This window comes from Leptodactylus fuscus, chromosome 4 (assembly GCF_031893055.1).
Source record: "Leptodactylus fuscus isolate aLepFus1 chromosome 4, aLepFus1.hap2, whole genome shotgun sequence".
Classification (NCBI taxonomy): Eukaryota; Metazoa; Chordata; class Amphibia; order Anura; family Leptodactylidae; genus Leptodactylus; species Leptodactylus fuscus.
In genome coordinates, this window is record NC_134268.1 from 962,138 (window position 1) to 987,703 (window position 25,566).

The 25,566-nt window shown below is 44.5% G+C and overlaps 2 protein-coding genes across 2 annotated transcripts in view; both read right to left on the reverse strand.

The window, feature by feature from the left end:
- Positions 1-3,575: 3,575 nt before the first annotated feature.
- Positions 3,576-21,217, reverse strand: EPPK1 (epiplakin 1). The gene has a single exon (XM_075269957.1). The coding sequence runs from the start codon at positions 21,079-21,081 to the stop codon at positions 4,135-4,137; it is 16,947 nt and encodes a 5,648-aa protein (XP_075126058.1). The 5' UTR covers positions 21,082-21,217; the 3' UTR covers positions 3,576-4,134.
- A 148-nt stretch (positions 21,218-21,365) lies between these two features.
- The window catches only part of LOC142201105 (uncharacterized), a 30,776-nt gene continuing 26,575 nt past the window's right edge, over positions 21,366-25,566 (reverse strand). Inside the window, exons 3-4 of the mRNA XM_075271933.1 lie at positions 21,525-22,011; positions 21,366-21,439 (exon numbers count right to left, since the gene is read on the reverse strand). Coding sequence (XP_075128034.1) covers positions 21,366-21,439; positions 21,525-22,011 — 561 coding nt within the window. The remainder of the gene's footprint in view (positions 21,440-21,524; positions 22,012-25,566) is intronic.

Sequence of the window (25,566 nt, forward strand, 5' to 3'; positions counted from 1 at the left end):
GTATGCTGCAGAGGAGGAGGATCACAGAGCTCCAGGGATCGGGGATGGGTAAGTGGGGTATGATTTATTTTATTCATATAGCACAACTACAGTGTGGGGCTACCGGGGACACTATTAGTTGTCTGGAGGCCACTAGAGAACATTACTACTTGCCTGGGGGCCACGAAGGAGCATTATTATGTGTCTGAGGCCTACTGGGGAGCATGTACTATGTGGGGCTACTAAGGCAACTTGGTGATGGTTAAAGGTGAATTCCTGTATGTGCCAGGTGTAAGGTGTAGGATGATGTAGTCTTGAGGACGCATTCACATGGTGCAGTTGTGTTGCGGTTTCAGCTAGAACTTAAAAAACTGCGCTAAAAAAAACATCAAAACAGTAGTGTTTTGGTTTTTTTTGGCAAAAATTATTTGGTAGGGTGCCCCAAGGAAATTTGTTTCTGGGGGTGCAGAGTATTAAATGGTTGGAAACAGAGCCTTAAGGACACGACCAAAGAACCCTTTAAGGACCTTGCCCTATTTTGTAAACTTGACATGTCACTTTATGCAGCAATAACTTTGAGATGTTGTAGTAGGAGAAATAGGAAGTAATTTTGAGATTGTTTTTTCGTGACACATTGTACTTCATGTTAGTGGTAAACATTGGCCAATAGTTTTTGCATTTATTTATAAAGAAAAAAAATAGGAAATTTGATGGAAATTTGGAAAAATTAGCAGTTTTCAAAATGTGAAATGCTCTTCTTCTCAGACAGATAGTCCTACCCCCCAATACATGAATAGATCTTCTCTACCGTATCTCCGCTTCATATTGGATCCATGTTTAATCATCTTTTCATGTATTTTGTACGTAAGTGTAATAGCAAATTTTCAGAATTTCAAGAAAATTTCCCAAACCCATTTTTTAGGGGCCACTTCAATCCTGAAGGGGATTATAAAGATCTATATATTGGGAACCCCCATAAATCACCACATTCTCAAAACTGAACCCCTCAAATAATTCAAAACAGCATTTGGGATGTTTGTTAACCCTTTAAGCATTTCACAGGCCTGAAAACAATATGGAGGTGAAATTTAGACATTTCATTGTTTTTTTCACCAATACCTTCATTTAAACCTAAACTTATCACATTCACAAAGGGTTAAAGGAGAAAATACATCTGATAGTTTGTTGTGTAATTTCTCCCAAGCACAGAAATACTGCCCTGTCGGCTTTCCCATTATGTGCCTTGACGCTGGAGATATTGGTGCTGTTAGTTTCGGCACCGATATCTCCCCACTGTCAGAGGGGCGTTCCTCACTGCCTTGCGTCATCACTTGTAATTTCTTTTTCCAATAGGGGACATGAACCAGTGATCTTCTGCCGGTAGTCTGCCTATACATAGTCATAGCCTGAAGGCCTGCATAATCCATCTCAAACACAGGATCAGAAGACAATGGCAGGCCCGGGACCACAGAACAGGCCCCAGGCTGCCCAATAAGGATCATGCCTCTGCCCCCAGGGAAGGCAATAAAGTAAACTACAGTGCCTTACAAAAGTATTAGCCCCCTTAAACTTTTCAACCTTTTGCCACATTTCAGGCTTCAAACATGAAGATATCAAATTTTTATTTTTTTGGGAAGAATCAACAATAAGTGGGACACAACTGTGAAGTGGAACGAAATTTATTGGATATTTTAAACTTTTTTAACAAATAAAAACTGAGAAGTGGGGCTGTGATATTATTCGTTCCCTTTACTTTCACTCGGTTCCGGTCAGCTCCGATCTCTGAATGATCCAATGTCGTCCTAAATGACTGATGATGAGAAATAGAATCCCCCGGTGTATCCAAGTCTCCGTATAATGCACCTGCTCTGTGATAGGCTCAGGGTCTGTATAAAGTGCAGAGAGCATCATGAAGCCCAAGGAACACACCAGGCAGGTCCCAGATACTGTTGTGGAGAAGGTTAAAGCCGGATTTGGTTACAAAAAGATTTCCCGAGCTTTAAACATCCCAAGGAGCCTGTGCAAGCAATCCTATTGTAATGGAAGGCGGATCAGACCACTGCAAATCTACCAAGACCCGGCCATCCCTCTAAACAAGGAGAAGACTGATCAGAGATGGAGCCAAGAGGCCCAGGATCACTCTGGAGGACCTGCAGAGATCTACAGCTGAGGTGCAGGGAGAGTCTGTCCATAGGACAACAATCAGTCCCTGTACACTGCACAAATCTGCCCTTTATGGAAGAGTGGCAAGAAGAAAGTCATTTCTCACAGATATCCATAAAAAGTCTGGTGTAAAGTTTGTCACAAACCCCCGGGGAGACCCCAAACATGTGGGAGAAGGGGCTCTGCTCAGAGGAACCAAAATACAACTGTATGGCCACAATGTAAAATTATATGTTTGGTGTAAAAGCAGCTCATGCCCCTGATCCCCTCTGTCACATGTGGTGGGGGCGGAATCAGGGTTTGGGCTTTTCTTCAGCAGGGACAGGGAAGATGGTTAAAATTGATGGGAAGATGGAGCCAAATATAGGAGCACTCTGGAAGAAAACCTGAGACTGGAGTCTGCAAAAGACCTGAGACTGGGACGCAGATTTATCTTCCAACAAGACAATGATCCAAAACATAAAGCAAAATCTGTGCAAACAGCTGACGCCGCTGCTCACAAATGTCTCCATCCAACCTCACAGAGCTCCAGCTGTTGTGCAAGAATGGGCAACTGATAGAGACAAAGCCCGAGTGTCTTGTAACCGCAGCAACAGGGAGCACTACAAAGTATTAACACAAGGGGGCGCTACAAAGTATTAACACAATGGGGACAAATAATTTTGCATGCCCCACTTTTCTTCTCCTTGTTTAGAGGGACAGCCGGGTCTTGGTAGACTTTCAGTGGTCTGATCCTCCTTCCATTACAATAGGATTGCTTGCACAGGCTCCTTGGGATGGTTAAAGCTCGGGAAATCTTTTTGTATCCAAAGCCGGCTTTAACCTTCTCCACAACAGTATCTGGGACCTGCCTGGTGTGTTCCTTGGTCTTCATGATGCTCTCTGCGCTTTATACAGACCCTGAGCCTAACACAGAGCAGGTGCATTATACGGAGACTTGTTACACCGGGGGATTCTATTTATCATCATCATCAGTCATTTAGGACGACATTGAATCATTCAGAGATCGGAACTGACCAGAACTGAGTGAAAGTAAAGGGGACGAATAATATTACACCCCCACTTTTCAGTTTTTTATTTGTTAAAAAAGTTTAAAATATCCAATAAATTTCCTTCCACCTCACAATTGTCTCCCACTTGTTGTTGTTTCTTCCCCAAAACATTAAAATGTTATATCTTTTTGTTTGAAGCCTGAATTGTGGCAAAAAGTTGAAAGGTTCAAGGGGCCGAATACTTTCACAAGGCACTGTATGTGGGACATCACAAGAACAAACAGCAGGACCCCCCATTATTTATACCAAGTTAGATACTTGTGTAATGTCTTTGGTGTTTAGAATTGAGAGACCTCAAGAAAAAGCAGAACGGGCTTCAGAGCAAGAATGAGACATCACCGGAGAATAAGAAGCAATGAGTTTATTCATATTTCAAGTAGATAAAGTTTCAGGTACAAGCAGTGTAAAGCATGGAGGACATTCACATTTGTGAAGTTTCCCATTCAATTTGAGAACATTACAGGAGTAGAAACCAAATCGAACAATCGTTTTACTATTGAGAAATCTGGGACTCATCTGGAAGAATGTCCACCATAAGTATCTGTGTAGTCAGCCATGTAGCGAGACAGACCAGCAGCTCGAATGTAAGGTTTTCATGATAAATCATGGCCTGGCCAACCCGGACTATACAGCCAAGCGTCAGACGTGAGACACATGGTGGAACAATTAATCGGGGACATTCATGAGAAAAAGGATTATCTCAGGAAGAATTGAGGTATTAAAGGTAATGGCAGAAAGCACAAGTCAGTTCATACAGAGACATAGCCATAAACCAAAGAGCCAAAAAAGCCCGAAAACCAATATTTCCCTCAAAGAAAGTTCTAGATGCCACACAAGGTAAGTAGAACAGATTTCTCTGGTTAGTAAAACCCCAATTCTTACGGACACAACAAATGTTATGGCTGGAAAGGTAATACAAGGAAAACTTGTTCTGGTCAGATTACTTTGTGGTCACCTCCAACAAGAGCAGCCCCGTATCAGGGTCTAAGACGGCTCTCTGGAGCAGCTGCAGGTAGGTGAGGTTCTCATGAGTGTTTGGGTCGAAGAAGCCTTTGGTGTCATCAGAGGGATCAGAAAGAATCTTGTTCATCTCCTCATCAAAGTAACCTCGCTTGTAGGCCACTTCTACTGGAACGCGGTGACTGTAGACTGGATCGATAATACCACCGGTGGCAATCTGAGCTTCAAGCAGACGAATACCGTGATCCTTGACAATGAGGTCTTTTTGCATTGCCTGGAACAAGGAGATTTTCTGGCTTGTTGTGGGATCGATGTAGCCAGTCACAGCCTTCTCCGCAGACTGCAGTTTTGCGTGAAGCTCTTGCCCAAACACGCGAGCTGCTACGGCTTCATCAACGGTGAGTTTTGCATTTTTTATTGGGTCAATGATGTAACCAGTGGCTGCCTGAGCCTCAAGTAAAACCAGTGCGGTCCCTTGTCTTAAAATACCCTTCAACATTGCATCATAGATGCTCATTTTCTCCTTCTTGGTTGGGTCAGTTTTAGATGGAACAAGAATACCAGCAATGGAGTTGGTTCCCTCCAGATATTTCTTGACACTGTTTATCTGAGTCACTTCTTGCAAGGTTTTGGTGCCGTGCGCTAATTCGAGAAGAGTGTCTTGGTCGATAATTTCAGATTTCAGCAGTTCGGAGGCTGACACTTGTTTCCGCAGACCATGAAACTTGATGTTTCTGCTCTTCTCCTCAGTTTCTTGGATGAGTGCAGTAATAACTTTGAACATTTCTTCCCAGGTTATAGATTTGGATTCGTATTTCTCGAGAAGCTCCTTCCTTTTGTCTTCCGTCACATATTTGGAGTGAAGAAGTTCCCACAGAGAATGAGTTGTGCCTTCCAGCTTGAATTCGCCAATGCTAACCTGCACTTTCACCGATTTGAGAAATGAAGCAGTGTCGGGTTTGTCTGAGAGGACCTTCTTATGCACCACATTAGTTAGTAGGGTCACCACGGTTTTGATCGTGGAATAGTATTTTCTGAGTAGCTCAGAGCGCGTGCTTTGGGTAATGGATTTAGAGTGTAATATATCCCACAATGAAGTATGTTGTGCAGAAAATTCAGCATTAAAATTGTCAAGAGAGAAAGCTTGCAGTGACTTCTGAATGGTCTCTGGATACTGGATAGTCTCCGATGATGTTGAGACTGTATGACGGATTGACACTTGACAGCTGGCTTTCTCTTGTTTTGTAAAGATTTCCATGATACATTTTAGAAGATCATTCATAGAAAGGCTTCCACTTTCATACCCTACAAGGAGTTCATCCTTCTTCTCAGATGTAATATGTGGAGAATTCAATAATTCCCATAAGGAACTTTTGCGACCTTTAAGTTGACCTATGGTCAAATCGACGTCCACAGACTGGAGAAAGTTCTGAGTCTGAACCCTCTTGTTGGCAGGCTCAGATTCGCTTACATGGCTGCCTACTGAGATCTGGGTCAGGGCGGACTCTAATGTTTTCTTCTGTTCCTCCTTTAGATGAATTTCTTGAGAAGCTTCTTTAGATCCTTCTTTAAGGAGGCTGCTACAGGTGCTCAAAATTTCTCTGACGGAACCCTTCACTGTCTGTAGGAGCTCAGTCTTCTTATCCTTGGGCACATTCTCACTGTTTAGAAGTTCCCAGGCCGAAACACTCTTTTGTTGCGACGGTGTTCCTGACAGGTCACTTGGAATTACTAGAAGAGCATTTTGGAGTTGTTGCTCTGATGGCCAATGGTCCATATTGATGGAAGCTGAGGTTACTTTGACCTCCTTTGTTATAGTGACTTCAGTCTTTGAGGACGTATGCTGAGTTTTGTGGATCATAGATAAGACTATGTTGACGATTTCTTCAATTTTCAATGTTCCTGATTTGTACTTCTCAAGCAACTCTTCTCTCTTGTCCTCTGGGATATACTTAGAATGTAGAAGGTCCCAGAGAGACATGGTTTCTTCTTGGTGACTTCCTTTAAATATTTCTATTGTAACAGATTGAAAAGACTTCTTAATGGATTTATTTTCACTGGTGGACACGGTCTCAGTGATGATGGTAATAAGGATGGTTATCAGTTCTTCTATGGTCAGTGTGCCGGTATGATACTGTTTCAGTAGTTCTTCTTGTTTTTCCTTTGAGACATACTGGGAATGTAGAAGATCCCACACCGATGTGTCTTTTCCCTTAAATGCACCAACATCAATCTGTACGGTTCTAGATCGGAGAACAGAGGAGACTGATTCAGTGATGATGGTAATAAGGATGGTTATCAGCTCTTCTATGGTCAGTGTGCCGGCATGATACTGTTTCAGTAGTTCTTCTTGTTTTTCCTTTGAGACATACTGGGAATGTAGCAGATCCCACACCGATGTGTCTTTTCCCTTAAAAGCACCAACATCAATCTGTACGGTTCTAGATCGTAGAACAGAGGACAATGTTTCAGTGATGATGGTAATAAGGATGGTTATCAGTTCTTCTATGGTCAGCATGCCAGTATGATAACTCTTCAGTAGTTCTTCTTGTTTTTCCTTTGAGATGTACTGAGAATATAGAAGATCCCACACCGAAGTGTCTTTTCCCTTAAAAGCACCAACATCGATCTGTACAGTTCTAGACTGAAGAACAGATTTTGCATTTTGTTCTGCAGGGATTGCAAGTTTGCTGTCCTTCACATCTAACATGTATAATCCAGTGTCTGGGTCCTTCACACACCTCTGGAGGAGCTGCAGATAGGTGAGGTTCTCATGAGTATTTGGGTCAAAGAATCCCTTGGTATCGTCACTAGGGTCAGAAAGGATCTGGTTCAGTTCCTCATCAAAGTATCCACGCTTGTACGCTACCTCCACAGGGACTCTGTGACTGTGTACCGGGTCGATGATGCCACCTGTCGCTATCTGGGCTTCCAGAAGGCGGATTCCATGATCTTTTACAATAAGGTCTTTTTTCATGGCTTGGAATAATGAGATTTGCTCCCCGGTGTAGGGATCTTTGTAGCCAGTAACTCCTCTTTCTGCTGACAACAGTTTATCGTAAATGTCATAGCCGATCAGATTTGCAGCTAAAGCTTCATCTACAGAAAGCTTCTTGTTGTTAATAGGATCGATCACATATCCAGTAGCTGCTTGAGCTTCGAGAAGAACCAAGGCTGTTCCGGGTCTTAGTATTCCCTTTATAATGGCATCATAAATGGTCAATTTTTCCCTTTGTGAAGGATCTTTCTTCGATGTCACAAACACACCAGCGATACAGCTAGTTCCTTCAAGGTATCTCCTAACATTGTCCATCTGAGTGACCTCCTCCACCGTCTTACTGCCATGGGTCAACTCCGTGAGAGTATTCTGGTCGATGATTTCTGACTGCAGCAGCTCGGTGGCAGTCACTTGTCTTCTGAAGCCCTTAAACTTCAGATTGCGACTTTCCGTCTCTTCAATGATTGTTATGATGATTTTCAGAAGTTCTTCTATGGTTATTGACCCAGACCTGTACTTTTCAAGGAGTTCTTGCCTCTTTTCTTCTGTGATATACTTAGAATGGAGAAGGAACCATACAGAGACATTTTGACCCTTGAATTCTCCGCGATTTACTTCAGTCAATTTAGTTTCCAATTCCTTTTGTGTGTCTTGCTCACTTTTTGGTTCAGAGTTCTCTATAAATTGTAAGATAGTTTGCTTGACTTTCTCCACCGTAACCTGGTGTTTGTTCAGCTGTTCCTTCCGCTTGTCTTCTGAGACATACTTGGAGTGGAGAACTTTCCAAAGAGATGGTTTTTCTTTTTGGAATTCGCCAGTTGTGATATTGACAGCGATGGCATTCAGAGCTTTGTCGAGTTCACCATTAGCGCTTGCTATAGTCTCATCCACCCGGAGATCAGCGATACTTTCATCAGTTTCTGTCGTCACAGTCTCTGTGATAATTCTGACTATCTCTTCAAAAGTCCAGAGCCCAGAAGAATATTTCTGCAAGATCTCTTCTTTTTTACTTTCTGGGATGTAGTCAGAGTGCAGAATTTCCCACACCGAGACTTTCTGTCCCTGGAACTTTCCTTTGCCAACCTCCACGAACACAGACTTAAGTTGATCTTTCTGATCTTTTTCCCATTCCTCAATGGTCTTTGTGATCATTGCGGAGAGTTCCTCTATTGTTATGGCTCCTGATCTGTACTGTTTCAGGAACAGTTGTCTTTTTTCTTCTGTAAAATATTCAGAATGGAGGAGAACCCATATGGATATAGTCTGGCCGGCGTACCAACCACTATTCACTGGAACAGTGCGAGATATCAGTGTGGCTTCCCAGGCCTGGTCTGTTGGCAGGGATTTTTTGTCTTTCATATCCAGCATGTAGAGTCCGGTATCTGGATCTTGAATGCATCGTCTAACCAGCTGCAGGTAGGTGAGGTTCTCATGAGTATTTGGATCAAAAAATCCCTTAGTGTCATCTGTGGGATCTGAAAGGATCTGATTCATCTCTTCATCAAAGTAACCGCGTTTATAGGCGACTTCCACAGGAACACGATGGCTGTGTACTGGGTCAATGACACCTCCTGTTGCTATCTGGGCCTCCAGGAGGCGGATGCCATGATCTTTCACAATTAGTTCTTTCTGCATGGCTTGGAAGAGGGAGATTTTGTCTCCAGTGTATGGATCAATATAACCAGTGACAGCTTTTTCTGCAGAAAGAAGCTTTCTTTGAAGTTCTCCCCCAATTATACCAGCAGCAGCAGCTTCATCCACGGAGAGCTTCTTATTATTGACTGGGTCAATGATAAACCCAGTGGCCGCCTGAGCTTCTAGAAGGACAAGTGCTGTCCCCGGTCTGAGGATGCTCCTTATCATGGCATTGTAGATAGTCATCTTGTCTTTCTTTGAAGGATCTGTCCGAGATGGTACTAGCACTCCCGCAATACAGCTTGTTCCTTCTAGATACCTCTTCACACTGTCTGTTTGGGTCACCTCTTCCACAGTCTTTCGTCCTTCAGCCAGCTCTGTTAATGTGTCGTGGTCAATGATGTCTGAGGCGAGAAGTTCAGTTGCTGTAATTTGTCTTCTGAAGCCCTTGAATTTTAGATTCTTGCTACGCTCCTCCGTCTCCTCTATATGGGTGGTGATAATCTTAATAAGTTCTGCAATACTTATCGCTCCAGAATCCACTTTTTGAAGAAGCTCCAATTTCTTTGCTTCTGAAAAGTACTTGGTGTTCAGAAGATCCCACACTGAATGCTTCTTGCCTTTTAGCTCCCCGACAGCGACTTCAGTCTGTGCAGTCTGTAGACTACTAAGTATTTCCGCCTTCAGAATAAATTCTGATTTAAGTGTGGACTTACTGATTTTCTGCTCACTCTCTTCAATAGACTGTACGACAATATGTATTATGTCTTCTACAGTGAACTTATAGTTGCCTAAAAGTTCTTGCCTTTTGGGCTCTGGTATGTATCTGGAGTGAACAAGGTCCCACACGGACACCTGTTGTCCGGCATACTGTCCTTTTGTGACATCGATGTGGATGCTCTGTAGGGCCTTCTGTATCCCATCCTCCTGAATGGAGGGATAAGACCTAGTAGGCCTCTCTGTTGGGACATCTTGATGAAGAGTCAGTGTAGTCAGATCCTCTGTTTTATTGACAGGGTCCCCCACAGGCACTTCAGTGGATGGTACCTGCACGGTTGTGATGGTTTCCTCAGTTGTGTGAATGATCTTTTCTAGTGTAGTGATAAGTTCATCAATGGATAAAGTCCCAGCTTTGTACTTATTTATTAGGTCTTCCCTTTGTTCAGCTGAAATGTATTCAGAATTCAGAATTTCCCAGATGGCCATAGCCTTCCCTTTAAATCGACCTTGTGTGATTGTAATAGTCTTTGTCCTTAATATGGTCTCTATGCCTATTTGGGAAGAAGAAACCTTGTTCACATTGACTTCCAACATGTTCAGGCCAGTGTCTGGGTCCTTCACACACCTCTGGAGGAGCTGCAGATAGGTGAGGTTCTCATGAGTATTTGGGTCAAAGAATCCCTTGGTATCGTCACTTGGGTCAGAAAGGATCTGGTTCAGTTCCTCATCAAAGTATCCACGCTTGTACGCTACCTCCACAGGGACTCTGTGACTGTGCACTGGGTCGATGATGCCACCTGTCGCTATCTGGGCTTCCAGAAGGCGGATTCCATGATCTTTTACGATAAGGTCTTTTTTCATGGCTTGGAATAATGAGATTTGTTCTCCGGTGTAGGGATCTTTGTAGCCAGTAACTCCTCTTTCTGCTGACAACAGTTTATCGTAAATGTCATAGCCGATCAGATTTGCAGCTAAAGCTTCATCTACAGAAAGCTTCTTGTTGTTAATAGGATCGATCACATATCCAGTGGCTGCTTGAGCTTCGAGAAGAACCAAGGCTGTTCCGGGTCTTAGTATTCCCTTTATAATGGCATCATAAATGGTCAATTTTTCTCTTTGTGAAGGATCTTTCTTCGATGTCACAAACACACCAGCGATACAGCTAGTTCCTTCAAGGTATCTCCTAACACTGTCCATCTGAGTGACCTCCTCCACCGTCTTACTGCCATGGGTCAACTCCGTGAGAGTATTCTGGTCGATGATTTCTGACTGCAGCAGCTCGGTGGCGCTCACCTGTCTCCTGAAACCCTTAAATTTCAGATTGAGACTTTCCGTCTCTTCAACGATTGTTATGATGATTTTCAGAAGTTCCTCTATGGTTATTGACCCAGACCTGTACTTCTCGAGCAGTTCTTTTCTCTTCTCCTCAGAGAAATATTTAGAATGAAGAAGGAACCATAATGAGAGGTTTTGTCCTTTGAATTCTCCGACGTTGATTACAGTAAGCTTATGTTCCAATTCATGCTGTATATCTCTTTCTATTGCTTTTATTTCTGAACTTTCAATTAATTTTAGAATGGTTTGTTTCACTTTTTCTAAAGAAATATGGTATTTGCTCAACTGAGTACATCTCTGTTCTTCTGAGATGTATTTGGAGTGCAGCATATCCCAAAGAGACACCTTCTTGCTTTGGAACACGGTCTTTTTCACTGGAACAGTAAAGATATTTAATGTTTTATGGATGTCTTCATCGGTAAAAGTCGTTACTGCTTTCTCTGGAAGAGCCAAGACGCCATCAGTCTCCACAGAAGTAACTGTTGTCTCTTCAGTCTTTGAGATCTTCTGTTCCTGGACCTCGACTTTGGTGACCTCAACTATCTCTGACTGGACTTCAGATTCCTGGACGACTTCTTGCTCTGGTTGTGTTGTGGTTGTTGTGATGGATTCATTCACGACCTGAACAACTGCCTTCTGTTCCCATTCCTCCATGGTCTTTATAATGGTTGCGATAAGTTCCTCAATTTTTAAGGTTCCTGATCTGTACTGTTTCAGGAGCAGTTGTCTCTTTTCTTCTGTAAAATATTCAGAGTGGAGCAGAACCCAGATGGACAATGTCTGGTCTTTAAACTTTCCGGTTTTAACTGGGATAGTGCCAGATCTCAAGGGGGCTTCCCAGGCCTGGTCTGTTGGCAGAGCTTTTTTGTCTTTCATTTCCAGCATGTAGAGTCCAGTATCTGGATCTTTAATGCATCTTCCAAGTAGCTGCAGGTAGGTGAGGTTCTCATGTGTATTTGGATCAAAGAATCCCTTAGTGTCATCTGTGGGATCTGAAAGGATCTGATTCATCTCTTCATCAAAGTAACCGCGACTATAGGCGACCTCCACCGGAACACGATGACTGTGCAATGGATCAATGATACCTCCTGTCGCTATCTGGGCCTCCAGGAGGCGGATGCCATGGTCTTTCACAATTAGTTCTTTCTGCATGGCTTGGAAGAGGGAGATTTTGTCTCCAGTGTATGGATCAATATAACCAGTGACAGCTTTTTCGGCAGACAGAAGCTTTCTATGAAGTTCTCCCCCAATTAAATCAGCAGCAGCAGCTTCATCCACGGAGAGCTTCTTATTATTGACGGGGTCAATGATAAACCCAGTGGCCGCCTGAGCTTCTAGAAGGACAAGTGCTGTCCCTGGTCTGAGGATGTTCCTTATCATGGCATTGTAGATGCTCATTTTCTCTTTCTTTGAAGGATCTTTCAGAGATGGTACCAGCACTCCCGCAATACAGCTGGTTCCTTCTAGGTACCTCTTCACACTGTCTATTTGAGTCACTTCTTCCACGGTCTTTGATCCTTGAGTCAGCTCTGTCAAGGTGTTCTGGTCAATGATTTTGGATGAAAGAAGTTCAGTTGCTGTAATTTGTCTTCTAAGACCCTTAAATTTCAGCTTTCTGCTACGCTCCTCCGTCTCAGATATAATTGTGTGGATTACTTTAATCAGCTCTTCTACGTTTATCGCTCCAGAATTAAACTGATTGAGAAGCTCCCGCTTCTTCTCCTCTGAGAAGTACTTGCTGCTTAGTAGATCCCACAGTATATGTATCTGACCCTTAAACTGGCCCTCCTTGACTTCGATCTTGATGGTCTGCAAGGTGTTGTAAATTTCTTCTTTTAGATTGTACTTGCGCCTTAGATCTTGATCGGCCTCTTTTATAGACTCCATCACCATTTCCATGATGCTTTGGACAGCAGACTTGTAATCTCCTAGTAACTCATGTTGTGTTTCGTGTGGGATAAATCTGGAGTGAAGAAGATCCCACACAGAAACTTCTTGTCCTGCGTACTCTCCTTTCTCGATATGTAGGTTTATGCTTTGTAGGGCTCTCTGAATTTCCTCTTCATGTACAGATAATTCTGCTTCCACCGGTTCTTCTACCGTCTTGACCGATTCAGCCTCAGAGATGATGTTAAGGACGTAAGTAATAATTTCATCAATGGTTATTGTCCCTTTTTCCAGCCTCTGAAGGATATCTAACCTCTTATCTTCTGAGAAATAACGGGAATTTAGAAGCACCCATAGCGATATGCTCTGTCCTTTGAAGTCACCCACTGGTACATCCACTACTTTTGTCTGGAGGATCTCCTGGGGTTGTGTAGAGGATTGAATGGATGAGACAGGTTGACGAGATGAGTCTGTTGTATCGAGAGGAACATTGACCTTCACTTCGGTAGCGATTTTAATAACTTTAGTTATAATGTCTTCAATAGTCAATATTCCAGACTCATACTTCTTCAGAAGCTCCTCTCTTTTCTCCTGTGAGATGTCTTTGGAATTAAGGAACTCCCAGATGGAAACACTCTTTCCTTGGAATTCCCCAGTAGTGACTTGAATTGTTTTGGTTTTTAAAGTAGCTTGGATTTGGGAAAACCCACTGGGTTTTAATTCCAGCATATATAGTCCAGTCTCTGGGTCTTGTGTGCATCTCTGGAGGAGCTGCAGGTACGTGAGGTTCTCGTGAGTGTTCGGATCGAAGAATCCTTTTGTGTCATCGGTAGGGTTAGAAAGGATGTGGTTCAATTCTTCATCAAAGTAACCTCGTTTGTAGGCCACCTCCACGGGGACGTGATGACTCTGCACTGGATCAATGATGCCACCAGTAGCAATCTGGGCTTCGAGTAAGCGAATGCCGTGCTCCTTAACAATTAGATCCTTCTGCATGGCTTGAAACAAGGAGATTTTGCCACCGGTGTGGGGATCTGTGTAGCCCGTCACTCCTTTTTCTGCAGTTAAAAGTTTTTTGTAGATCTCGTGGCCAATGAGTCCAGCAGATAAAGCCTCATCTACTGAAAGTTTTTTGTTATGTACGCTGTCAATGATAAAGCCAGTAGCTGCCTGCGCTTCCAGCAAGATCAGAGCTGTTCCAGGTCTCAGTAAGCGTCTCAATAAGGCATCGTAGATGTTTAGCTTTTCTTTTTTGGTAGGATCTTGTTTAGATGGGACGAGAACACCCGCAATGCAACTGGACCCCTCGAGATATCTTCTAATGGAGTCTGATTTTGCGACATCATCCACTGTTTTTGGTTCCTGCTGTAATCCGTCCAGAGTCTCTTTACTGATTATTCCCGCATCAAACAGCTCTGTGGCGGTGACCTGTTTTCTCAAACCTTGGAACCAGATATCGTTTTGGCCTTTTTCCTTTTCTTCGATAATGGAGAAAACTGCATTTGTTATCTCTTTGACTGTCGTTGAGGTCTTCAACTGATATTTCTTTATTAGGTCTTTTCGATCATTTTCAGAAATGTAGGTTGAGAATAGAAGATCCCACAATGAAATATCCTGACCCTTGAACCTGCCTTTGTCCATCTTCACAACTGTTGATCTCAAAATATTTTTAGTTGGGTCATCGATGTAAAAGTAGTCATCGTGTTTCTCAGCCACTTGTACTAAGTATATTCCAGTTTTTGGATCTTTCACACATCGCTCCAGAAAATCTTTGTATGTAATCCTTTCGTGGGTGTTGGGGTCCACAAATCTTTTCCTTCCGTTGGCTATTAGAATATAAAAGTCCTCATCCAAATAACCCTTTCTATAGGCCACATGTAAAGGAAGTCTATGATAGTGAATGGGGTCAACAATACCCCCAGTAGCCAGCTGGGATTCCAAAAGAGGGATTCCTTGCTCTTTGGGTAGGATTTTCTTCTTGATTGCTTGGAAGAGGGAGATTTTTTTACCAGATTCTGGATCAGTAAATCCACTAAATGCCTTTTCAGCAATTTCAAGTTGTTGGCGATCCTCCTCACTAATCAGACCCGCAGACAAGGCCTCAGAAATAGACAGGGCTTCATTCTTTAAGGGATCTACTAGAGATCCTGCTGAGAGTTGGGCCTCCAGAAGGGTCAAGCCGATGTCTCTGGATAAAATACCTCTCTTTATAGCCTCAAAAATGCTGATGGTCTCATTGTTGGGTAACGTTAGCACACCGGCAATACTACCAGTTCCTCTCAGATACTTCTTAACATTTTCCAGTTGAGAAACAGCTTCTATAGTCAGTCTTCCTGCCTCCAGGTCATTCAGGGTCTTTTCGTCAATGATGTCTGAGTTGTACAACTCGATAGCGCTCACTTCACCCCTGATTCCTTGGAATTTCAAGGTGCCGCTTTTGGCTTCATACTCTTCGATGGCAGTGGTGAGGGTGGAGATGAGTTGCTCTATGTGAAGCACACCTTCTACGTACAGTTTGACCAACTCTCTTCTTTTCAGTTCGGTAAAGTAATGAGAGGAGAGAACTTGCCACACGGTTACTGTTTGATTGGCAAATTTTCCGACCTGCAGTCTGATGTGTCTTGATTTCAGGTCTGATATGATTTGGTTGGTGATATAGAAGTAGTTTTCTCTATTCTTTACTACTTGTAGGAGATACAATCCAGTTTCAGGGTCCTTGATGCATCGCTCTAGGAGCTGTAGGTAAGTCAGGTTCTCATGGGTGTTTGGGTCAAAGAAACATTTAGTGTCATCACTGGGATCTGACAGGATTTTGTTCATCTCCTCATTGAAGTAACCCCGCTGATAGGCAACCTGTACAGGAACTCTGTGACTATGCACCGGATCGATGAGACCTCCTGTGGCAATCTGAGCTTCCAGAAGACGGATTGCATGACAATCAACTATTAAGTTTTTCTGCAAGGCTTGAAACAAGGAAATTTTGTTTCCCGTGTGTGGGTCATTGTACCCGGTTACTGCTTGCTCAGCAGAGAGTAGCTTAGCATGTACATCTTTTCCTATTAACCCTTCAGCAAAAGCATCATCTACCGATAGCTTCCTATTGTTAACTGGATCCACAATGAACCCGGTGGCTGCCTGAGCTTCTAAGAGGACCAGAGCCGTTCCAGGTCTCAGGATGCGTTTCAGCATTGCTTCATAAATACTCATCTTGGTGTTGGTGGATTGGAGGAGAACTCCTGCAATACAGTTTGTTCCTTCTAAATACCGCTTTACGTTGTCCATTTGTGTCACTTCACCAATGGTTTTCTTTCCTAGATTAAGCTCGTCCAGAGTTTTCTTGTCTATGACATTTGACTGGAAGAGGTCGCTTGCAGAGACCTGTTTTCGGAGGCCTTTAAACTTGATTTTTGTGCTCCTTTCCTCGGTTTCCTCAATGGTGGTGGTGACTGTTTTGATGATCTCCTGGAGAACTTCAGAACTGCTGTTTTTGTATAGAAGAAGCAGTTCTCTCAGTTTTTCGGAGCTCACATACTCTGAATTCAGAAGTTCCCACAAAGACACCGATTGGCCTTTGAATCTTCCAGCGGGTACATTGACTGTAAATGATTTTAGCACATCAATGTGATGCCCTTCAGCGTATAAAGCCACATTTTCCGAAAGAGAAAGAAGCAAAGAGCCGGTTTCAGGGTCGGTGTAACATCGCTCTTTCAGTTGCTGGTAACTTAGTTTTTCTTTCGTGTTTGGATCAAAGTAAAGTTTCAGGGCATCTGTTTTTCTGGACATTTCTTCATCCACAAACAGCTTCTTGTGAGCGACATGCAATGGAACATAATGACCATAGAGTGGATGTACAATTCCTCCAGAAGCTAACTGGGCTTGTAGAAGTGGAAGGCCTTCTTTTTCTGGGACAAGTTTTTTGTTTATAGCTTCATGCAGTGATATCTTGCTTGTTGTATACGGGTCAACGTGTCCAGTCACTGCTTTTTCTGCATCTGAAAGTTTTTGGTGAAGTTCAGGCCCGACTACCCCTGACTTCACGGCACTGTCTACTGTATGCCGCTCATTCTTTATTGGGTCAATGATGGCCCCCGTTGCAGCCTGAGCTTCTAAAAGCATTACACCATGGGCAGGGAGGATGAGGTTCTTTTTCATGGCTTGATAAATACTCATCTTCTCCTTTGTTGATGGTACATAAACTCCTGAGATGCATCCCGTGCCTTGCAGATATTTCTTAACATCGTCCATTTCTGAGACTTCCTCAATGGACTTGGTACCTTCAACAAGTTCATCGAATGTTTTCTTTGAGATAATTCCCATATCCAGGAGCCAGACCACGGACACTTTTCCTCGCAGCCCTTGAAAACTGATGTGCGTTGTCTTAAGGATTTCATTGTTCCTGACTATTTGCAATACTTCTGAGATCAGTGCCTCTATAGACATCTTCTTCGACTTATATTTTGCCAGAATTTTGTACCTTTGCTCCTCTGTGAAGTATCCGGAGTAAATCAGTTCCCAAATTGTTGAATGTCTTTCTTCAATTCTGGTGTTCTTGAAAGTCTGTTCTACCTCCTCGTCGGTATAACTGGTAACTTCAGCAAAGTCCTGGGTCAAAGGCAGGAGATAGATGCCTGTGGACTCATCTTTTTGTGACTGACTGAGGAGGTCTGAGTAAGTGACGTTTTCTTTAGTAATAGGATTATAGAAAAACTTTGAGTCATCGGTAGGATGAGATAGGCTTTCATGAACTTCTTCATTGATAAAACCAAGCTTCTTGGCCACCGAGCTTGGAAGATGGAAGTTGTGTACAGGGTCAATGACTCCGCCAGTGGCTAGTTGTGCTTCCAAGAGCTGTTTGGCATGCTTTTCTTCTACAAGGCCTTTCTTCATGGCTTGGAAGAGTGAGATTTTCTTTCCTGAAAACGGATCCCTGTAACCAGTTACGGCTTCTTCTGCGGAAACCAGTCTGTTGTAAATTTGTGGGTCGATCACTGCTGCTTTGAAGGCTTCATCGACAGACAGTCTTTGGTTGCTGACTGGGTCTATGATATTACCAGTAGCTGCTTGGGCTTCTAGAAGTGGTAATACAGTGCTGCGCTGTAGGATATTCTTCTTTGCCGCCTCATAGAAACTGAGTTTTTGGTTAGAAGGCTGGATGACGACTCCGCCAAGGACACCGGAGCCATGCAAATACTTTTGGACACTCTCCATTTTGACAACATCATCTGCCGTCAATTTACCCTCTAAAACTTGTTCCAATAGATCTTTGTCGATGATCTCGTACTCCCACAAGTCGTAAATGTTTACCTGACCTTTCAGTGCAGGGACAGTAATCTCAGTCCATTTCTTTATTTCTTCCTCAATCAATATGATGACCTGGTCAAACGTCACCTTCTTCAGGATAAATTTCTCCAGAATTTCTTTTCTTCTCCATTCACTGAAGTATTCAGAGTTTATGAGAAACCAGGCCGAGACGGTTTGCCCCTTAAATCTTCCATATTTCACATAAATCTCCAGATTTCTGAAGGAATCTTTGATGTAATCGTTAATATCGAGGCGACTCCTTCTGGTGTACAGTGGAAGAAGACAGAGGCTCGTGGAAGGGTCTATGATGCATTTTTCCTTCAGCTGTAGGTAAGTGAGGTTTTCATTGGTGTTGGGATCAAAGAAACCTTTTGTGTCATCGTCAGGATCTGAGAGGATTACATTCATCTTCTTGTCAAAATATCCTCGTTTGTAAGCGACGTTCACTGGAATCCGAAGACTATTGATGGGATCTATGATTCCTCCAGTGGCAATTTGGGCTTCTAGAAGTCGAATGCCGTGATCCTTGACAATTAAGTCCTTGCTCATAGCTTGAAACAAAGAAATGACTTCTCCAGTGTAAGGATCCTTATAACCAGTGACTGATTTTTCTGCTGACAGAAGTTTGTCATAGAATTCTGGGCCGATTATTTTATCCTTCAGCGCCTCGGCGACAGAGTATTTTTTGTTTTTAACAGGGTCAATAATGAAACCTGTTGCTGCTTGAGCTTCGAGAAGGATTAGCGAGGTTCCAGGTCTTAGTAAGCCTTTTCTCTTTGCTTGGTAGATACTAATCTTTTCTTGAGTATCAGTTAAGACAAGCCCGCCAATGCTTCCGGTACCTTGCAGGTATTTCTTGACTGTGTCAATATTCACCACATCCTTAGCAGAAGCTTCACCTTCTTGCAACTTTTTGAACAATTCCTTGTCGATAATTTCGGACTCAAGCAGCTGCCCAGGAGTCACAGATTCTCTCAGGCCTTTAAATGTTACTTTTCTAGAAGACGCGAGATCTTGAAGGGCGACATTAACTTTGCACGACAGCTCTTCTACCGAGAGGCTCCCTGCTTTATACTGTTTAAAGAGAGACTCTCGGAATTCAATGGTGAAATATTCTGAGAAGAGAAGACGCCATAAGGTCACCACCTGTCCTTTGAATTTTCCGTAGGTCACGGTGAGTTTGATCTGATCTAAAGTGGTTTTGATATGGTAATCGATAAAGGAATGTGGTGTCTTCAGAGCATCGTGGGTATTGTCAAAAACTGGAACCAGGTAGAGTCCTGTATGGCAGTCCACCACAGACTTCTCCAGTAACTGGGCATAAGTCACGTTTTGTTTTGCATTAGGATCGAAGAATCCTTTAATGTCATTTGTGGGGTTAAGGAGAGTCGTATTTAGTTCCTTGTCAAAGACGCCACGTGTGTAGGCCACTTCCTCTGGAACACGATGCTTCTTTGAAGGATCGATAATCCCACCGGTAGCAAGCTGGACCTCCAGAAGATGGGTGCCATGATTCCGTGGTACAAATCCCCTTTTTATTGCTTGAAGTAGGGAAAGTTTTTCACCAGAGGTCGGGTCCTTGTAGCCCACAGCTGCTTTTTCTGCAGAGAGCAGTTTTTCATAAAGCTCTGCCCCGATCAGTCCATTTTTCACAGCATCTTCCACTGAGAATTTCAGATTCTTTACCGGGTTGATCAGATACCCGGTGGCAGCCTGAGCTTCCAGCAGAGCTATGGCAGTCCCCGGCATAAGCAGATGTTCCTTCATTGCTTGGTAAATGCTTTTCCTCTTATTAGTAGATACCACGGCCACTCCTGCTATAGTCCCCGTACCACGAAGGTAACGTCTTACATTGTCCTGAGAAGCCACCACTTCAACAGAGATCTTTCCCTGCTGCAGATCCTCATACATGGCCTTATCGATGATGAGGGAGTCCAGCAGTTCGTCACTTGTAACTTTTCCTCTTAAGCCATTGAAAGCGAGTTTTATGGGAAATATGAAAGTATTTGATTCGGGGTCAATTGTACATCGCTTCTGTAATTCTTGGTAAGTGATGAAGTCATCGGTATTCGGATCCAGGAATCCAGACAAGGTATTGGTTGGGGCAAAGATTAAATTGGAAATTTCTTTATCAAGTAAGCCACGTTGATAGGCAACATTCAATGGGACATGGAAGCTGTGAACTGGGTCAATGACGCCTCCGGTGGCAATTTGGACGTTCAGCAATTTAAGTCCTAACGTTTTGTCAATAATTTCTTTCTTTATGGCTTGGAATAGGGAAATCTGATTTCCGGTATAAGGGTCTTTGAAGCCAATCGCTGCTCGTTCAGCGGTCAGCAGCTTCTCTTTGAGCTCCAGTCCTACAAGTTCCTCCTGAATGGCTTCTGTGACAGTCAATCGCCTGTTCTTGACTGGATCTATAATGAACCCCGAGGCAGCCTGAGCTTCCAAAAGAGCAACTGCAGTGTCCAGAGGAAGGAAGTTTTTCTTCATGGCTTGATAGACGCTCAGTTTTTCCTTGGTGCGCTCAATGTAGATGCCTCCAATGCTTGCCTGACCTTGCAAGTACTGATGCACCTCTGGTAGTCCTCCCAGGCTTTGGATGGTCAGCTTGCCTTGAATGACTTCGTTATACTGAAATTGGTTGATGATATTGGCCTTGAATAGCTGTTCGGCTGTGACAGGCCTCCTCAGGCCTTGCAGGGTTTCTTGCAGTGGAAGCAGCAGCAGCCCGGCATCATTGACAGACTTGGAAATGAGCTCCAGGTATGTGGAATAATCTTGTGTGTTGGGGTTAAGGTAGCACCTAGACAAATGAGAACTTTCACTAAGGAGTTTCAGCAGATATTCATCTATGTAGTTAAGCTTTAGAGCCTCAATTGTAGATACACGATTGCCGTTCACATGGTCGATGATCCCACCCGTGGCTATTTGGGCCTGCAGGAAACGCACCGTATCGGTTTTTTTTACCAAACCTTTCTTGAATGCTTGATACAGAGACAGAGTCTCGTCTTTGTCTTTATAGCCCAGCGCTGCACTGTATGCGGTCATCAGTTTTTGCTGATACTCTGGTCCTACAACTCCTTGTTGCACAGCTGCCTCTATGGTGAGCTTCTGGTTGTCTGGCAGATGGATGATGCCACCAGTGGCAGCCTGGGCTTCCAGCAGCGCCACAGCCACCTCCTCTGACACAAGCTTGGCCACGACAGCCTGGTAGACGCTCACTTTATCCTTTGTCTGAGGGACTATAAATCCTCCAATACTGGGAGAGGCTTTAATAGGTTCAATGTGGGGGACTTCAGTAGGTTCAGTTGTCTGTATAGCCTCATGCTGGCTCAGAGATCCATTAACATGGGCTTGGTGAGTGTGGTGCTGACTGAATTCAACACCATGCCTGGACCCATGGCAGCTCACAGTATGGGATGAATGATGATGAGACTCAACTTTATGCTCCGCTCCAAGCTTTACTCCAAGTTGCAATCCATGATGCACACCAAACTTCACTCCATGTTCTGCTTTATGTTCCTCTTTGTGATGCACTCCATGCCCCACTCCAAGCTGTACTCCATGCTCTGCTCTATGCTCCTCTCTGTGCTGAACTCCATGCCCCACTCCGAGCTGTACTCCATGCCCCACTCCAAGCTGTATTCCATGCCCCACTCCAAGATTCACTCCAAGTTGGACTCCATGCTCGGATTTATGTTCCTCTTTGTGATGGACTCCATGCTCTGCTCCAAGCTTCACTCCAAGTTGGACTCCATGTGGCACTCCAAGCTGCACCCCATGTTCGGCCTTATGGTCTGCACCATGCTCGGCTTTATGATCCCCTTTATGGCACTCCATGTGTGACTGTTTCACAGTGTGCCCTACTGCACCTTGCTTCAGGTTGTGATGATTTTTATGCTCCATTGTCGAGGGGTCTTGATCTGTCTTGTGTCTTAATCTGTACTGAGAGTTTCTTCTGGTTTGGTGCAAATTTCCCTACAAGAAAGAAAAGAAGGAGATGTTAATGTGAGACCAAAACCGCACCGTTCCCCCCAATATTCTGCAGTCCTACATGTACAGTCACCACTAGGAATCATCTAGACAGGTCACATGTTGGCCATGTACACGACAACATATCCCGATAATGCCTCATCTATGGCAGTCAACTGGTTATAGTGAGACTCATGGATCACATGGATCTACATACATGGCAGGGACACTATACATGGACTTATATAAGTGTTACTCCACTGACTAGGACTTGAGATGTTATCGGATGTGGAACAAGAAGGGAAAATCTCAAAAAGTCCTGTAACTCCTTACTAATCGCTCTTCCCCTTCGACCAGGCTCATCTATCAGTCTAAATGAGACCTGGGCAATGTCCGGCCCGCAGGTCACATCCGGCCCCCTGACTGCTTCTATCCAGCCCACGTAGCTAGTGGAAGATTTTTCAAGGACCTGTGATGATGTCATCACAGCCTATCACCAGGATAGGCTATGACTCGTTAATGGGTGGAGCCACACGGGACTGTGCTTGATGCAAGCTGCTGGCAATGGGGGCTGCTGGAAGATAAAGAGAGAAGATACAGCATGTGTGAGCAAGAGGGGGGAACTAGGGGCAGATGTAGGGGGGCAGTTACACTGAATGCACATGGAGGGGGCACATTGAGGGTGACATTAAACTGGGGCAGCTGGAGGAAAATTTTAAACCATGGGGGGTGGCTGGAGGGGGCCATGTCCTCTTCCAGCTGCCCCAGTTTAATGTCCCCTTTAGTTTCTGCTAGTTTATTCTGGGGCACCAGGAGAGGGACTTAACACTGTGGGACATTTGGAGGGAACATTATAATGTGGGGACATATAATGTACGGGTGACTTTAGGAGGATTATACTTTGTGGGGGCACTTGGAAAGACGATTGAGAATGGGCGGAGTCAGCGTAGAAGTGGGTGGAGCTAAATTTGCCAAGGCGTGCCCTCTAGAACCGTTACAATTTCTCATGTGGCCCCATGGGAAAATTAATTGCCCACCCCTAGTCTAGATGCTACAGTGAGGCCTCCGGCCTGTGCCGGTCACTACAGCGAGGCCTCCGGTCTGTGCCGGTCACTACAGCGAGGCCTCCGGTCTGTGCCGGTCACTACAGCGAGGCCTCCGGTCTGTGCCGGTTACTACAGCGAGGCCTCCGGTCTGTGCCGGTCACTACAGCGAGGCCTCCGGTCTGTGCCGGTTACTACAGTGAGGCCTCCGGCCTGTGCCGGTCACTACAGCGAGGCCTCCGGTCTGTGCCGGTCACTACAGCGAGGCCTCCGGTCTGTGCCGGTCACTACATTGGCTGCCTATTCATTATAGAATAAAATATAAAGTTCTCCCCCTCCCCCACAAGGCTCTCCATAATGCCGCACCTCCCTACATTTCTTCCCTCATCTCTGTCTACCGCCCAACCCGTGCTCTCCGCTCACTCAATGACCTAACACTTCCATCCTCTATTATCAGAACCTCCCCCGCTCGTATACAAGACTTCTCCCGAGCTGCACCATTTCTCTGGTATGCTCTACCCCGGACAATCAGATTAACTCCCAACTTCTACAGTTTCAAACACAAACTAAAGACGCATCTTATCAGACAGGCCGATCACAATGTCTAACGTAATCCTTTTCATACTGTAATTAGAATCCCCAAAATTTAACCCTCCTCTGTCCCCGCTCCCACATTACCCCACATGATATGATGCTATTTCAGGATAACTCTATATGTCCAACCTCCATCCACATGTTACAGGACACCACTAGTGACGGCTCATAAAGTTTTATGTTTGTGTAATGACAGTCACCTCTATTACAGAAGTGTCTGACCTCTGTATAAGCAATACCGCCCCTGCTACCTCCTATATCACCCCCTGTTACCTCCTATATCACCCCCTGTTACCTCCTATATCACCCCCTGCTACCTCCTATATCACCCCCTGCTACCTCCGATGCCGCCCCTGCTACCTCTTGTGTCACCCCCTCTACCTCATAGATTGTAAGCTCTTGTGAGCAGGGCCCTCAGTCCCATTGTGTGAAATGACTTTCTCTGTAATGCATCTTTCTGTCTGTACTCCGCTCTGCGCATGTTGGCGCTATAGAAATAACATTTATTATTATTATATATTAAAAAGTTAAGTGAAATATAAACAAAACTGCAGTGTGCACTGTGTCCAGTAGAGGTCGCTGCCGTCTATGAGAAGATGAGTAGAACACGTCAGTAACCCGCAGCGGTCTCTCCATATAATGTAGGGTTATTATATGGCAATACAAAATACTGCACCCGAGCTGATCCGGAGGGGGGGACCAGGATACAGGGGGAGGGCGCCATTCAGGAGCAGGCCGGGCTGTAGGAGGGTGTGGAGGTTTAGCCAAAAATGTAAAAAAAAAAAAATTTCTATTTTTTTTTTTTTTTTTTTTTGGGGGGGGGGGGAGCAGGTGAATATATAATGAAATATTAAGTGTTTAAGGGCCTATTACACTGGTGAGTCACTGAATCCACCACCGCGCCCAGTACGTTTTTACCAGTAAGACTGAGGTCCTGCAGACTTTGGCCTGGCACTGTCTGAACACACCCTAAGGATGCAGGTGCAGTTTTGGTTTATGCTGTTTTTAATCCCAGGAGTGATTGTTCTGCACCAGCCTAGGTCACTGGCGCATGATGGTCCTGCCTATTATACACATAGATAGTCACATGAATAAGTCTGTGCCCCCTGATCAGTGTGAGGACAGCCGGGGGCGCTCGCTATGTGCTCGCGGTTCGGCGTCTTGTGTCCCGTCCTCTCTATCTACAGATCTAGTTATTTGCATCGTTATTATTATTAGGAAGCAGAAAAATCCCCGAGTGACATCAGACAGATCTGCAGAATCAGATACAATAGGAATAATCCTATAATTACCATTGTCTGGGAGGAGACCCAAACTAATGAGTCTGAGAACACCAGGAGTAGAGTGTGAACAGAGCCTGAGGCTAAGAGCTGCTTCTCCCAACTCCACCATATACAAGTGCACACAATGGGGAGCTCTGTGCCCCCCCAGGATCATCTGTATTTACCCCTCCAGATTCCCCCATATTTCCCCCTCTAGGCTCTTTCCTCCATATTGCCCCCTCCAGGCTCCCCCATATTTACCCCCCCAGGCACCTCCATATTTACCCCCCTCCAGGCTCCCCCATATTTACCCCCCTCCAGGCTCCCCCATATTTCCCCCTCCAGGCTCCCCCATATTTACCCCCCTCCAGGCCCTCATATTTCCCCCTCCAGGCTCCTCCATATTTCCCCCTCCAGGCTCCCCCATATTTCCCCCTCCAGGCTCCCCCATGTTTACCCCCCTCCAGGCCCTCATATTTCCCCCTCCAGGCTCCTCCATATTTACCCCTCCAGGCTCCCGCATATTTCTCCCCCAGGCTCCCCCATATTTACCCCCCCCCCCCAGGCTCCTCCATATTTACCCCCCCCCCCCCCCCCCAGGCTCATCCCTCTATATTTACCCCCTTACAGGTAGGACACCTTCTCCATAGAGTCACCACATA

Coding starts and splice junctions, on each gene's coding strand:
- EPPK1 (XM_075269957.1), bottom strand. CDS start 21,081: ATGACCGCATACAGTGCAGCGCTGGGCTATAAAGACAAAGACGAGACT.